General features: G+C 40.3%; 1 protein-coding gene across 5 annotated transcripts in view; it reads right to left on the bottom strand.

The window, feature by feature from the left end:
• PLCB1 (phospholipase C beta 1) overlaps positions 1-16,728 on the bottom strand; it is a 751,601-nt gene that overhangs the window by 158,044 nt on the left and 576,829 nt on the right. For all 5 annotated transcript variants that reach the window (XM_034947108.2, XM_003821362.4, XM_034947109.2 and 2 more), the window contains exons 13-16: positions 10,370-10,454; positions 8,868-9,045; positions 4,293-4,360; positions 1,964-2,060 (exon numbers count right to left, since the gene is read on the bottom strand). In XM_034947108.2, coding sequence (XP_034802999.1) covers positions 1,964-2,060; positions 4,293-4,360; positions 8,868-9,045; positions 10,370-10,454 — 428 coding nt within the window. The remainder of the gene's footprint in view (positions 1-1,963; positions 2,061-4,292; positions 4,361-8,867; positions 9,046-10,369; positions 10,455-16,728) is intronic.

Below are 16,728 nucleotides of genomic sequence, written 5' to 3'. Positions count from 1 at the left end.
TTTTCCAGTCTCATGGCTTCATTTTCATATTAGATACACGATATGGCTTGGGTGTGTCCCCACCCAAAATCTCCTTGAATTGTAATACCCACAGTGTCAAGGGGGGGGTTACCAAGTGGGGGTAATTGAATTATGGGCGTGGTTCCCCTGTGTTGTTCTCATGATAATGCATTAGTCTCATGAGAGCTGATGGTTTTATAAGCATCTGGCATCTCCCTTGCCTGTACTCATTCTCTCTCCTGCTGCCCTGTGAAGAGGCGCCTTCCGCCATGATTGTTAAGTTTCCCGAGGTCTCCCCAGCCATGCAGAACTGTGAGTCAACTAAACCTCTTTTCTTTACAAATTACCCAGTCTCGGATATTTCTTCATAGCAGCACGAGAAGGGACTAATAAAGTATAAAATAAAATGGAGGCCAGAGAGGAGGATGTGCTAAACACAAGAGAAACATTTTGAAAGTGAAATTCAAGCCTCCAATTAGAGTGAGAGAAACAAAACAAAGTTATCTTAGTTTAGAAAGACCGAGAATCACTTTCTCTACCCTCATCCCCACTAAAAACCAACTATTATGAGCAGTATTTTAGATAAGTATAGCACAGGGTGGTTATATAGCTCTGAATTTTTTTAAACTGAGTTATCTTTGAGATATTTTCCCTCTTTGACCTCTCTTTCAAAATTAAAACCTCGTTCTTCTTAATGATTTCCAGGCTTCGTCATCCATCTTCTCACCTTCTCCAATCCACTCTAAGGCAAACCTTGGCTTCTCTTATTTTGGTCCATCATAAATCTACCTTTATATGACTTATTAAATTAACATAACTATTAATTAAAATTCAGTCAACATTAATAGGTACTTGGTAAAATATGTTGAATATTCTTTTTTTAAGGTTATAAAATGATATTAAACACAAGGAGAAAAGTGCTTGTTTGTGAGTCTAGCTGACGCTGTTGTTTCCAGGTTCTGAAGAATCTAAATTTATTGGCTCTTTCTCACACTTGGCTACTCGTCTTGGAACTTTTAACTAATGAGTTAGAGAAACTCATTGCAGCCAATGAAATTACATTGATATAAAAATAACTACGCTAGGATGTTTCAAAGAAAACAACTTGTAAGAAACATCAGAAATTAGGACATCGAATTAAATGTTGAGAAATCATTATATATAAACTCTTGGAAGTTGAATTCTTTGTTGTAGAGATCTAGATTGCATATACCACTAAGTGAAGACTTTTTGTAAAATTATACAAATATAAACAAGCGTGTTTGGTAGAGGCTTGGATTTTGATATAGCTGCAAAGCCATCCTTGATTAGAAGCTAGTACATTTAGGCAACATTTCTGTTTTTAAGGGCACACCCTTATAAGCGGCTAGTAAGTTTCAAGGATTCCCTTAATCTGATAGCATCTTACACTTCATGCAAATACAAGGGGCATTTTCACAAAAGAACCCTTTTGTCTGGGTAAAGATGATATTTTTCTTTGCACAAGTGTGGATGTATAGTTGAATAAAGGGAAAACACAAAGTGATGTGAAGTTAATGCATTTTCTTCTAAATATATAAATGTGCTGGACAAATGGAATATAGATAAATTGGTTCTATTTCTAATTATCAGGGTTCATCAAGTCTCTGCCTGCTTCCCTTCTGGGAAATAGGTAGATAGTTTATTTCAACACTATCACTTATGTAATAGATGGATCTCACTGTGTGTTGCGAACAAAAAGCAAAGTACAGTTCCCAATTAGTTGTACTCTGATACTTTCTCATATGGTTATTTTTATATATTACAATACATGTATATGTATTATATGTGTAAAGGTAACAAGACAGTCAAAATGTACATATATTTAAGACTTCAAAAGCATAAATCGCTCTATTAAGGGTAACATTCTTTGGTCCCATTACTCCGTATTTAAAATATAATCATTATATGCTACAAGAGGGGTTTTTCTCCAGGGAAAACTTACTTTTTGAAATTTCAAATGACTCAAACTTGACTGGCTGAATATAGTTCACCAGATTAGACATTTCTTCTGTGGCCATAGCCTCACTTCCAGCAGTCCCCTGGAAGTAGGAATAAAAAAGAAAACATTTCCAGAGTCAGCATTATATTATCAGTTATTTTCCCAGGAAAATGACAACATGATTCAAGCATGCAGAAAATCATCCCTCCCTTTCTGAAAATTACAAAATGAAAATTCATTACAGGAGAAAGGCAACAGCAACACCTCATTTTATAAAAGGGACGGAGGAAGGGAGGTGGGAGGTTGAATGGTGGCTGGCAGCATGGCTCCAGCATAATCACTCCCTATCCCCTGCCCCCTCCTGTCCATTTAGAAATGCCTGATCTTAGCCCCTCTGCAGGCCTCAGACTCAGATCCTGCATTTTACTAAGGTCATTGGAATTCCCATCAAAGTTTGAGAAGCACTGAGCTATAGCTCATCTTCCGTTGCAGGGTGTCCATAGGTGTTGTCTAAGGTTAGTAATTTTTTTTAACATTTATTTTAAATTCGGGGGTACACGTGCAGGTTTTTTTTAATATAAGTAAACTCATGTCACCGGGGTTTGTTGTGCAGATTATTTTGTCACCCGGGTATTAAGCCTGGCATCCATTAGTTATTTTTCCTGATCCTCTCCCTCCTCCCACCTCCACCCACAGGTAGGCCCCATGTCCCTTTATGTGTCCATGTGTTCTCATCGGATTCATAAATTAAGAATTCACTGTACAATAAGAAAATTGTTAGGTAGGTGACCACCAAATGAACGGAAAATTGATAATAATAATAAAAAGATTGCTTTGTGGAAATGGGCGGGGGTAGGTAAACAACTGCTTTCCTTCATCAACATTCCTCCCTCCCTCCCTTCTTGGCTCCTGATGTGTCTTAGACAAGCAGGAAAGCATAGTGCAGGGATTAATGGCTCGGGTTCTAGAGCCAGCCTGCCTGATTTCGAATCCCAAGTCCACTAGTTAGAAACCGGGCAACCTTGGGCAACTTACTTAACTGCTCTGTACCTCACTTGACTCATTTGTAAAATTAGGATAAAATCAGTTCCTACAGCATATAGGGGTTTTTGATTAAAAAATAAGTTAATTTATGTGAAGGAGCTTAGAACAGTGCCTGGCAAGTGGTACTACAATCTCATGTTGCTTTTGCTATTATTAGCTATGACATATTACTTTGATAGAGTTTTTAATGAAAAAGAAAACCAATAATGCAGTGTTGGCACAAGATGGGCCTCTGTAGAGTGATCTAATATTGTCTCACATTTTTAGAAGAGAGAATGCATGCAGATGAGTTTCTTTTAAAAATACTGGTAGTAATATTTAGGTCAAATGTTAACTGGGAAACATTCATTTGCAAATGGACTATCCAATTAGTAAGAGAGTTTAAAAATTATTTAGAATCACTGATCAGAAATTATACACAATTGAAATCATTCTCAGGAATATATACTTTGCCAGACATGGTAAGCTGTTTTCCTCCTGGAAATCAAAAATCGAAATTTAGTGGGGGAACATAATTAAGCAAAACTTTAGACATTAAAAAATAATTCTAAGAGGAAGGACATCAAGTAAGAGCAGCTTATTTTTTGTTTCATTTTTACTAAATTGTAGAGCTACAAGCGTTGAGACAGAACGTATCTAACAAATTTGAAAGCAGATTCAATATAAACTTTAAAATACGTATTTTTAAAGAGAGACAGTGTCTTGCTCTGTTTTCTAAGCTGGAGCACAGTGGTGTGATCATAGCTCACTGTAGCCTCAAATTTTTGGACTCAAGCCATCCTCCTGCCTCAGCCTCCCTAGTAGCTGGAACTACAGGTGTACACCACTGCACCTGGATGTGTTTTATCTTTCATTTTAACTTGTTTTTTTAAAGGCGTGAGGTCTCTCTCTGTTGCCCAGATTGTTTCAGTATAAACTTTTGCTAAGACAAAATTCTAAAATTCCAGTTGATCTGCTTCTGATTCTCTTCTAGGTTCTGTGCAATTAATATTTTTGAGCTAATCAAGTTACTCGGGATGCCTAAGTTTATATAAATAGGTAGCTCTAGTGTTCCAAAATTAAAACAATGCAATGAATGTCACAGTTCTGATCATTTTTCTAAACGCCATATCTTCTCTGGACTTTGGAACATTTCATGAGCCATTTAATTGCCTCAAAAATTGAAGCTGGCAATTGGAAGGCACAAATCTACTTTTTGCCACTAGATGGCAGAAAGTGACCATGAGACAGACCCAGGAGAGTACAGGGTGGTGGAATGCCTTAGGGACCAGAAGCCCTAAGTACCCACCTCATCCATTGAAGATTTTTTACAGTCATCATCATCGTCGTCGTCGTCACTTTCCGTATCAGCTTCTCCTGTCAAATTTTAATAACAGATCATGATGTCACCATTTCAACATTTAGCTTTACAGCATTTGTAACACATATTTTACCTAAAATCAATTACAGATTTCCTTGGAAGTTGGGCTTTCTGTTTGTTTTAAAATTATTTTTTTCAGGGATTTAAATTTTATTCGTTATAGAAAATTATACTGACATTTTGAATATAGATTTTTTTCCTAAACTGGATTTGTTAATAAATAGCACTTAAAATTTCAAAATTCTATTAAAAAATGCGTGTCAATATTTTTTCTCTATATGTTTTTAAACACGTGGCATTGAAAACAGTTTGCTGGCATTTAATACAGTTTGCTTTCTATGGTACATGTATTCTATTTTGATATACAAACACTCTCTCAGGGTCTCTATGACCCCGAAAACAGATAAACTATCCCTCCTTCATCTTTCCCTCCTTTCCCAAGCCGTGACTCTTCCATGCAATGCGTAGCCAGCACATAGCTCAGTGATCTTGTGTTGACATTTTTCCCAAGGCCAGAGAGGACCTTGCAGAATCAAAGAAGTTAGGAGCTGGGGCAGGAACTCTGGGGCTTTGGCAGCAAAGTCACTACACAAAAATCGTGAAGGGCCAACTTTATCCTATGATTTGTCTGCAAGCTTATTTGACGGATGTAGTATCACAACGAAGCGCATATTGTAGAAAATGCTAATATTATTTTTAAGAGGGCAGGATAACATGGGTGAGTCCTTAAATATCAGCATGATTGGAAATCTAACTCCATCAGAAATAATTCAGCTTCATATTTAGCCAATATGCAGTCATTTAAATGAATTGTTTTTCCCCTGAAGAATTAATGGACATTTCTGCTAGGTTAAATATTCATATCAGTATGAAGCATTACATTCCTCCATAGCTATGGGCTTCAGTCAGACCCAGTAATATCCATTATATAAAAAAGATTTTCAAGTAAAAAGTCAGCGAGGTTGTTCTAAATTGTTCGAAAGTTCTAAATTGATTTAACTACTATCTTTCAGGGTTCACACAATGCAATAGCACGATGAGTCCAATAGATGGCAATAACAGTTCAACAATGAAGTAACTTGCACCCCTGCCCACTGCCAGCCTTCTGAAAGTTAGCTGCCCTACTCAATTTATATAAATGGAGACAGTACCACTGCACTGTCCTCTGAGAAGCTTATAAAAGTTTTCATTTGGCTGACACAGTTCAATTACTGAATGACAGCAGTGAAAAAAGTATTGCTTAAAAATCTCCAGGGGAAAAAAGATTTCTGGGACCAGCAAGGGTTTTTATGTATTGGATTGTTTATTAAGGAAAGCCACATACAACCACTTTATAATGCTGATATTGTGTTAGTTAATAAGGTGAATCGATTATATTTTGGATAGAAAACGTATCTTACTACAATATTAGAGACACATTATTTTAGGGTATTGCCACTTAAGCATTTTTATAATGAAATTTTTGTCCCAAGTTCTTATTACCTTTTTTTAAAAAAAAAAAAAATCAGAGAGGGGATTCTTTTAATTAAGTAATTAAAAAATTGTTTGGCAGAGCTTTCTATAAAATACTTCATGGGACCCAACAATTCGCAGTCATTTCAAATAGCCAATCAGGTCATTCTTTAGTGTCTGTGGGAAAGAAAGAATTTGTCTTTCTTTACTGTAAAAAGCAGAAACCTGATTTTTCTCTTGTAAATCTTTGGAGGGATATTGGGGGAATCTTGTTGAACTATAAAAAATATCTTATGTTACCCTAGTTCCTTAGGACAAGTCTACCAGCAAAGGGCTGAATCCTGCAAGAGGCATCTGGCCAACAGGGGCCATGATAAGTAAACTAGCTTTGAAATACAATACCTGTCACGTTTTTCAAGTTACTTGAGTTCCCAGTACTGTGAACATCTACGAACCAAATGGTAAATTAGCGGTGCTCTTTATTCAGGTACCTACATATTAAAATGTCCAAAAGTTTCCACTGATTGCATAATAGACAACAGGGCTAGCTTAGGAAATCTACTGAATAACTAACAGATTGTTGCCCTTTCTCTATATTAAGCAATAATGTTCACTGCCTGTAAAAATCGTCATTTGTGTTATGCATCCTGTTAATAAGAGGAAGAGAACTGGTAGTGGGAAAGGCAGATGGTAAAAAACACAAGCACCCACATGCAAAGGAAGACAAGGTTTGCTTGCTATCATTCAAGGGATAGAGTTGTGTTAGGAAATAGGTGTGAATGAAAGGCCTGTTAATGATACTCACTTCCAAACTTCAAAGAGAACATTTTTACTGAGTACAGAAATTATTTTTGAAAAAATGTTGAAAGACATGCACAATAATGATGAAAGTACACATTCAAAAGCTACAGGACAAAACCCTTTCAAAGAATTATATAACATCTGTTGATAAAGATTTTAATCGAAACAATAAAAAAACAGGCAATTGAGACAGAAAAATAGAAGAAAAGATAAATCAGGGTCTCAGGCTACTTTTTTTCAACCCTGATTGTCCTAGAGTTTATATTTTAATTATTTTTAAATCTTATAACTGATGTATAACAGGCGTACAGAAAAGTACACGTCGTAAGTCCACAGTGCAAAGAATTTTCACCAAATAAACGTGTCTGAGTAAATGATATCCAGATCAAGAAACAAAATATAACCAATCTCTAGAAGGCTCTTGGGCTCCCTTCTGGTTGCTTTTCTCCCAAGGGAACCCATTATCCTGACTTCTAATAAATAGCATAAATTAGTTTTGCCTGTTTTTGTGTGTTATATAGATTAAATCATACAGTATGTAGTTTTTGTGTACCTGACTTCCTTTGCTCAACATTATGTTTATTTATAGTGATTCACCCATAGTTTTCATTTAGTTATAGATTATTCTCATGGCTGCATATTCTTTCTTTGTGTGAATATACCATAATTCATTTATCTGTTGACGAGTATTTGGTGTCCAGTATTTGGCTATTCTGAATACCTCTGCTTTAAGCAATTCTTGTACGTGTCTCTTGGTAAACCTAAATACACATCTTTAGCAAGCATATACCTAGGAATGGAACTCCCGAGGTACAGGGAGTGCATATATTCAGCTTTTGTAGACACTGCTAAGTAGTTTTCCAATTGATTGTTCCTATGTTTAACTTATAACTGAAAAACTTCCTAGAGTCAAGCTTAAAAGTTTCTTCCACTTAATCACCCTGCAATCAGGAGATGTCTATAATGCGATTTTCAGATTGCCAAGCTTCTGACTGAACTTGGAAGATAAATCAGACTAAATGACAAATAATCCCAAGGAAATGAGTGCCACTGAATTCTTTTCTCATCAACCACAGAAATCTATTTCACCCTTAACTTAAAAGGAAAAGAAATGATATTAGGCATCCTCTAGGAGCTTCAAAAGATAATTTAAGTAATTTTGTCATGTCACAGATTTTAAAAAGTTCTTTAAAACATGAAAAAATTGAAATGCCCAGAACCCTTCAGCATATCATCAATGACAATGCATCCAGTGCTCAGTTCTATAGTTAATATTTCCCATTATGAAGCTTAAAGTCATATGGTCACTCTGAAGACTATTTGGCTTACATGGTAGCCAGAATAATGACCTCCCAGAGATGTCTCTGCTCCATGAATATGTTAGCTTGCATGATAAAAGGGACATTGCAGGTGAGATGGAGTTAAAGACCTTGACATGGGAGCAATTATCCTGGATTATCTGGATGGATCCAATGTAATGACTTGAGTTCTTGCCAGCAGAGGACATTTCCTGCCTGTGGTCAGAGGGAGATGTGACCACAGGAGAAAGGTTAGTGAAATGCAGCCTTGCTGGCTTTGAAGCTGGAAGGAGCCCCAAGCCAACGAATGTGGGTGGCCTCTAGAAGCTGGAAAAAGCAAGGAAACAGCTTCTCCCTTAGCGCCTCCAGGAAGGAACACAGCCCGGCTGACACCCGGAGTGTAGCCCAGTGAAACCCAGGGGGCTTCCTGACTTACAGGACTAGAGGATAATACATTTGTGCTGGTTTAAGCCGCTAAGTTTGTAGCAGCAAGAGAAAACCAGTAGTTCAAAACTGTGCAGAAATAGGAATGTTCAAAGTCCTTCTAAGCTAATTTCAGAGCAGCAAATTCTTTTTTTTTTTGAGACGGAGTCTCACTCTGTCACCAGGCTGGAGTGCAGTGGCTGGATCTTGTCTTACTGCAACATCTGCCTCCTAGGTTCAAGTGATTCTCCTGCCTCAGCCTCCCGAGTAGCTGGGACTACAGGTACGTGCCACTACGCCCAGATAATTTTTGTATTTTTGCAAGAGACAGGATTTCACCATGTTGGCCACCAAAGAGACGGGGTTTCACCATGTTGGCCAGGATGGTCTCGGACTCCTGACCTCATAATCCACCTGCCTCAGCCTCCAAAAGTAGTAGTATTACAGGCATGAGCCACCGCGCACAGCCCAGAGCAGCAATTCTTAAACCAACACACAACATGACGGGGAGAGCCCACCAGCCCCTCACCGGCTCCTGGGGATGAGGGCTCGAACATGCTGGAGGAGTCACTGTAGGTGTTGGAGGCTTGTTCTGAGAGCTTCTTTTTGCCGCTTCCTTCTGATGACTTGTGTGATTTCTTCTTATTTTTCACCAAAATTTTATACATTAAATCCATAGGGCTTGGAAGAGGAACTCCAGATTCCAGCTAACAGAAATGAAAGGCATATTCTTTAAAAATACTGCTCCCTCTTTCAGATCCCCTCCCCAGACCCCCAGATCAGCTGTGGATACCAAATGTCTAGACTTCTTCCCTACCTTCAACACTGCTCATTAAACTCTTAGTGTATCTTACATGGGAGCTAATTTTTTTTTATATCAAAGATATATTTTCATTACTATACTTTTTTTTGCAACATATTCTACATGAAGAAGACCATAGAAATGTACTGGTAGATTTGATGTACTAAATCTGAACATTTATGAATTTTCCAATGGACCATAGAAACCCAATCATCTTGATTTAGGACAGATAAGAAGGCCCTGGCCTGAATTTTTGAAGGAGGGAAGCCAGGCATCTGCCAGGAGGAGTTGGTAAAGACGGGCAGAAGCTTCCAGGTGAGCCCATGAAATCATTTTTTCAGATGCCCCTTAAAATCGGCAAAATCCCCATCCTGGTACTAGGTAGTTTAGCTGCACATGTCCCTGGCATCAACAGAAGTGGATGAGGTGGCTTCAGATTTCCTCCCAGCCCTAAGATTCAAGCTACCATATTTGCAAGCCTTATTTTGACTGTTTCAAGTTTGTACATCTAACGGGAAAATCAATTTCCCATGAGGGGGTCATTAGATATTGTATCAGAGAGCATGTGTGCAAGCCACAAGATAGGTTACTTTAAGAAAATCTATAGAATGCCTAAGTTAGTCCTCTATTCGTGGCTTGCAATGAGTGGAGGGACTGGTATAAACTCACTTACAAATGCATGGAGATTGGGCAAAAGGGTGCAGGAAGGAAAATGCTACTTTAGGATATTTCTGCTGCTTTCCTTCCCAAAGCAGAGATATCGTCATGGCAATGGGCGACCTGAGTTGTGCCACACCAAAAGGTGCATCCAAGGAAATAGAGAACAGCTAGCAGGGACAGGCCAAGAAGACACTGTGCCACCTGCAGTGTCCTGTTTTGCCAATCCATTCATCTCAAAGGGGTGTGACGAGGTTCCCTGGGAGTGAGCAGAGGCCTGTCCTCTTGGACTGTCTCTATGGGCTGATTGTAATTGTTGGGAAATCTGCACTCTTGATTGAGTTTCATCAGGCAGCCAGCGAGAGAGAAGAGTGTGGGAAGAGGAAGGGTGCAGAGGCATTCCTCTACCCTTAGTGGGGCCCATTGCTGGTATCCTCCTTGTCAAAGATTTCATCACCAACTGCATTAATCTTACCAAGAAACATAAATATGAAAAGGAAGTAAGTTTTCCCTCAACCTCATTCATCAATAATGCACACATTCCTTCAAGGACAAACATCAGAACTGCTTACTGGATATTTTTCCAGGGGCTCCATGAGAAGGGCATCCCCAAAGATCAGTCGGCAGTACTCCGCCATCTTGGCTTGCTGCTTTGGGCTAAGGGAGAACAAGAACAGAAGAAGGAAAGTAGGGAGGCTTATCCAAAGAACCTGAACAGGATTGCTTTGTGTTATTAACCACAGAAAGAAGTAATTCTCTAATCCCACCCATCAGGATTGGTTTTTATCATCCTGGATCTTTATCTTAACTTATGTGAATTTGAATAACATACACAGATGGACAGTGAAGGCATTGATGTGTGAGGTGGTTCCCAAGGCAGACCTGCATAGACACAGGTGGAGGGGACAGCAGGTCATCTGCTGTAACTGGAGCCTTGAAATTCCCAGAGTTAGAGGCTCAGTCCCTTTTGTTTAACTCGCTGATTCCAAGTCAATTGCAAGACACTTGGAGAAAGAACCCTTTCATATTTCCATGTAAATTATCAAGTGAAATTTGTAAACCACTTTTGCAAAGGAGTGTTTATGAGGAGATGAAAGAGGATAGATAAGGAAGGATGGCAGGGAGGGAGCTGAATAGGGAAAGAGAGACAACGGAGAGAGAAAAAGAGAGGGAGAGAATCTCAAAATGTAGAAAAGGGCAGACAGGCAAACAGTGTGTCCACTTGGGGAGGGGGTCCCGGAGGAAAGATAAAAGTAGCAGGCACCTTGGGGAAAGGTGTGTGCAACTCATATATACATAATAGAAAAGCAAAGGTGGTATCATTCTGAATATGTTGCCAGTAGGGACCTGGTATAATGGAAAAAGGCTGGCACTGCAGGGTTTGCTGAGCTGAGCGACAGGGTCTGAACCACTCTGGGTCTATAAAATGAGGAGAATAATAACCATTCTTGGAAAGGGACAGAGGATGCTGAGAAGATGAAATGAAGTAATGGATGCAAACGCCTTTGAAACATTAAAAGAGCAGGGCAAATGTAAGATGATTCCACTGTTACAAGGCAGCGTCCGCCAGCTAGACTAGACAAATCCTACGCCCAGTAACTTGTAAACACAGCTGATATAGGGGAACATTCATATTCTTTCAATGCTACTGCTTCCCTTGACCTTTCAAAAAGCAATAATTTTTTTTCTCCTTTCGTGGAATGTTAAATATCATTACAAAGTTATCCAGTTCCTTTGTGTTTTATGGACTTTGAATTTGATCTACAGTCTGTCGAACTTGATTTCCAATAGTTATCTCTACATGCTGCAATGATATACATTTTAGCAGGACTGTGACTGTACTAAGAATAAGTAACAGTGATGAAAAGCCTTCTTGATGAAAATTCAAATTGATCATAAAATGTGATTCTTATTCTTATTTTCATTCCCTTTTCCATGAATGTTTAAGCCTGGATCATGGGCTGTTTTTTTTTTTTTTTTTACTGGGGTTAGGGGGGTGGTATTGACGGTTCAAATCATATTGAAATGGTCCACAGGAAAAGTCACTATTTTGTACTCATTTTTTTCTTTTTAAAAAACCAAGTGTGTGCTTTGGGAGGAAAGTGAGTTCTCTGGCATTTGAATATGAAACCCCAAAGTCACTGCTTTCTTGGAACTGCAGGGAGAGGCTAAGGAGAGATTCAAAGGATTTGCAACGTCCTCCACAGCAACCTTGCCCCTTCTCACCAGGCCTCTCTTGGTCTGTATGGGAGCTTACTAAATGGCTTATGCGGCCATCAGAATACACTGCCACATTCCTCAGCAGTATTAGGGAGAGAAGAAAAACTGCTAATCAGAGAATTGATCCTGAAAAGCATTGGAGGTCGTTGCTGAAGGACAAGTCATTAGAAACTGTGTCTATGAGACCTTTGGGAGCAGGCAGAGAAGTGGCTGATTTGGTAGGGCCAGCCCCGGGCATCCCTGGGTTCAAGTCTTCTTCCTCCAATGACAACTTGCACAGGGGTTCTACCAGGTCAGCCTGCTCTGTGGCTGCTGCTGATAAGAAGTACAGTTGTGCTGGGACGATATGTTCCAGAGTGCACTAAAGAAATGGCCAAACCGGCCGGGTGTGGTGGCTCACGCCTGTAATCCCAGCACTTTGGGAGGCCGAGGCAGGCGGATCACGAGGTCAGGAGATCGAGACCATCCTGGCTAACATGGTGAAACCCCGTCTCTACTAAAAATACAAAAAAAAATTAGCCGGGCGCAGTGGCGGGTGCCTGTAGTCCCAGCTACTTGGGAGGCTGAGGCAGGAGAATGGCGTGAACCCGGGAGGCGGAGTTTGCAGTGAGCCGAGACTGTGCCACTGCACTCCAGCCTGGATGACAGAGGGAGACTCCATCTCAAAAAAAAAAAAAAAGAAAAAAAAAAAAAGAAATGGCCAAACCCTCCATTTCCCTTTCACAGAAAGATGCTACTCAGTATCATGGAGCTTTACTTCTCCAAGTGTGGCCCCTGAACCATCAGCAGAATCACACCAGGAGCTTGTTAGAAATGCAGATTCTGAATCAGAGACTCCGGGACAGTGGAGTCCAGGAGTCTGCATCATAACAAGCCCTCTTGATTCTGGTGTGTGTTCAAGTTTGAAAACCACTGCGATTGATTAAGGTAAGTCAGCATGTGCCAAAGTAGATGACATTTTTCCTGACTGTTGGAAACTGGGAGCCCCGAATTATCTTTGACCAAACACCTGGAGTGAAAGCAGGGCATTTTACCTGAATGCCCTGCTCTCAGGATTTTCCAGGGAACCATATTCTCTCCATTAGAGGAATTTAAGGGAGATGTCCCAAATATCCCCAAACAGGTGTCCTCTGTCAGGAAGTCCCCAAATCAGGCCCAGATAAAGATTTTACTGGAGCCATGATTATCACTCAATTCCACTAAGGAATCACCTGAGCTGTTAATGCTGCAGGTGACAGGATCAAGTCCACAGTCCCCTGATTCATGTAGCTGGGACCAAAGCCCCGGAACATGCATTTTAAGCCAGGCTGCAGATAATTCTGATGCAGGTGGTTAATAAACCATGGTGGTTACAGCTTAGCTCTTCTATTTCATTCACGTTACCTGGGGTCTTATTAAAATGAAGAGTCCAACACAGAGTCCAGGGTGGGGTACAGGACTCGGCTGCAGCTCTAACTTGCTCTCCAGTGATGCAGATGCTGCTGGTCTGAGGACCACACTTTTAAGAACAAGAATCTATGTCTAATGTAGACGTTTAGAACCTGCCTGAGGGCTGGGTGTGGTGGCTCACGTCTGTAATCCCAGCCCTTTGGGATGCCGAGGCAGGCAGATCACCTGAGGTCAGGAGTTCGAGATCGGCCTGGCCAACATGGTGAAACCCTGTCTCTACTAAAAATGCAAAAGTTTGCCAGTTGTGGTGGTGTGTGCCTGTACTCCCAGATACTTAGGAGGCAGGAGAATCGATTGAATCTGGGAGGCAGAGGTTGCAGTGAGCCGAGATTGCACCACTGCACTCCTGCCTGGGTGACAGAGTGAGACCCTCAAACCAAACAAACAAACAAAAACAAAACCTGCCTCAGAATCAACTGAGATGGACAGAACAAGAGGTAGGTGTCCAAGCAAAAAGTAAAATGAGCTATTTGGTAATCAGGCTATTAATGTTCTCAATAAACATGCACACCCACCTGATGGAACTAAATCAGAGCAGAGAGCAAATTGAATTGAAAAAGTCAGAGGAAAACAAACCAACTTTAATTGCAGGTCAGAACTGCAGAAATAAAAGGCATTGAAATTGCAATTAGCAAAAAACAAAATCCTGAAGTGTTTAGAGCATCAATATCAGCTACCATGGAGACGAAGTGAGAGGGAAAAAAAATCACAAATGCATTTTGAACTTCAGGTCATAGCAGACATTTCTGAGCATAATAAAATACTCCCAAGGTGTGAGCATCTGGGGCAGAGGTCAGTTTTTCTGACCGAGGAACTCACTTGATTTCTTGGGAGCAAATCCTCCAGTTTGAACTAAACCAACCTCTTACCCTATAAAGGAGGAATCTGCAATCCATGGAAATTAAGAACCTTGTTCAAAATTTCACAGCTTTCTGTGGCTGAACATGGGTAAAGATTACTTCAATTGAATTTGGTGTAGAATTCTTTTTATAAAAGTGTTAGTTCACAAGTAGGATGTCAGAGTCAAGTAGGGCTTTTAAAAATATATTTTCAAGTCTTATTTCTAGAAATTCTCAGTCAGGGTAAGGGTGTAGCTCAGGAATCTGCGTTTTGAAGACACTTCATGGGATTCTGATGTAGCAACAGGATACATTGAAAGCAGCTAATAGCAGATTCCCTTTTATTGTCTATGGATAGGTGACTTCAGATATTGGGAGAGAAAACCAGAAGTTTCAGTGGCTTTTCTCATTTTTTCTTTCTTTTTTAATTAATTTATTTTTTTTGAGACAAAGTCTCACTCTGTCACCCAGGCTGGAGTGCAGTGGCGTGATCTCAGCTCACGGCAGCCTCTGCTCCCAGGTTCAAGCGATTCTCCTGCCTCAGCCTCCTGAGTAACTGGGACTGTAGGCACCCGCCATAACACCTGTTTTGTATTTGTAGTAGAGACTGGATTTCACCGTGTTGGCCAGGATGGTCTTGATCTCCTGACCTCATGATCCGCCAGTCTCGGCCTCCCAAAGTGCTGGGATTACAGGTGTGAGCCCCCATGCCCTGTCCTTTTCTCCTTTTTTCTAGTATAAATTTGTTTTGGACATGTGGCCCAAGTGAGCTTGGACCAGAGTTCTGAATCTGAAATTCCATATATGCAGCACACAGGGAAATAAAATAGTTCATCAGAGATGGCAAATAGGTGTCAGATGTCTTGCTGGTCTATTCTGAGGTCACTGTGTTGAGAAGGATTCTGAGGTTATTTCTAGGGTTAGTGGGAAAGAGTGCTGCTACTGCCTACCATGGGCTCAGGAACTAGATGAAGTGGCTCACAAGTCAAGCACGGGGTTTTACCAGCGAAGGGAAAGCTTATCGGTTTTCTTTGGGTGTGTGCTAGCCTCCCAGGAAAGAATGGTGGCTGAACAATTTTGATATCTGAAGGACAAGGGAAATATGAAGCAAGCAACTCCCACCCACTTCCTCCACAATAGAATTTTATCTTTTAGTGTTTCACTGCCATTACATTATCTCAGTGGCTTGGGACACAATCATGGCATCCTGGAAAGGCTGTTTTCCTGTTTTCTTGTGTCACATAGAAATTATTAATGAACTTTTAATAGCTAAATTTATCATTTTTAAGCCCGTAAGGGCAGTACAATGGCACTAGTCTCTTTGCCTTTATGCACAGTGCAGAAATTAGTTTTCATGTCCAGTTTTTGATCTCTAAATGACTAGTGTGAAGAACTGCAAAACACATCTTGTGTTTAAGGGTTACAAGCCACAGAGGCAAACATTTGCTGGCCATTGCCTGGTGGATGCTCTCGTTGTCTGAATTTGATGTTTTGAAGGCTCGTGATGCTTCTGTTTAGGCGTAGGAGATGTGTTGGTTAAAAGTGTGCATTTTGAAGCCACACTAACTGGATTGGAATCCCATCTCTGTCATGTTTTAGTTACATGGCCTTGAGCAAGTTATTCATCCTCTTTAGGACTCAGTTCCATCATCTGTAAAATGGCGATAATCATAATATTTACTCTTAGAAGCACCCGGGTTTGTGGTAAGGCTTACATGAGCTGAGGCATGTAAAATATTTCAAAAACTGCTTGGCACAAAAAATGTTTAATAAATGTTCGCTATTAATAAAGGTTAGCTATTATGTTGTTGGTGGTGGTGGCGGTTGATATTTTTCTGGCTATGCCAAGGGGAAGCTCAGTGTAGCAGGTGTGACAATACAGAATGGAACCATAGCCTTTCATTTTGTCTAATTTAAATAGAAACTTCTCTTTAAGAAAATAAGTATGCCAATCCCAGCACTTTGGGAGGCCGAGGTGGGCGGATCACCTGAGGTCGGGAGTTCGAGACTAGGCTGACCAACATGGAGAATCCCCGTGTCTACTAAAAATACAAAATCAGCTGAGCATGGTGGTGCATGCCTGTAATCCCAGCTACTCGGAAGGCTGAGGCAGGAGAATCGCTTGAACTCGGGAGGCGGAGGTTGCAGTGAACCAGGATTGTGCCATGGCACTCCAGCCTGGGCAGCAAGAGTGAAACTCCGCTTCAGGAAAAAAAAAAAGAAAAAAAAAAAAAAAAAAAAAGCATCCTCAAGTCGAAACTATAATACCTGAAAGAAAAGTGCTCAAGTATTGTGATATGGTTTGAATCTGCATCCCTGCCCAAATCTCATGTCAAATTGTAACCCCCGATGTTGGAAGTGGGGCCTGGTGGGAGGTGATTGGATCATGGAGGAGATTTCTTATGGTGTAACACCATTCCCCT

This window comes from Pan paniscus, chromosome 21 (assembly GCF_029289425.2).
Source record: "Pan paniscus chromosome 21, NHGRI_mPanPan1-v2.0_pri, whole genome shotgun sequence".
Classification (NCBI taxonomy): domain Eukaryota; kingdom Metazoa; phylum Chordata; class Mammalia; order Primates; family Hominidae; genus Pan; species Pan paniscus.
This window is presented reverse-complemented; position numbering and strand designations above follow the sequence as displayed.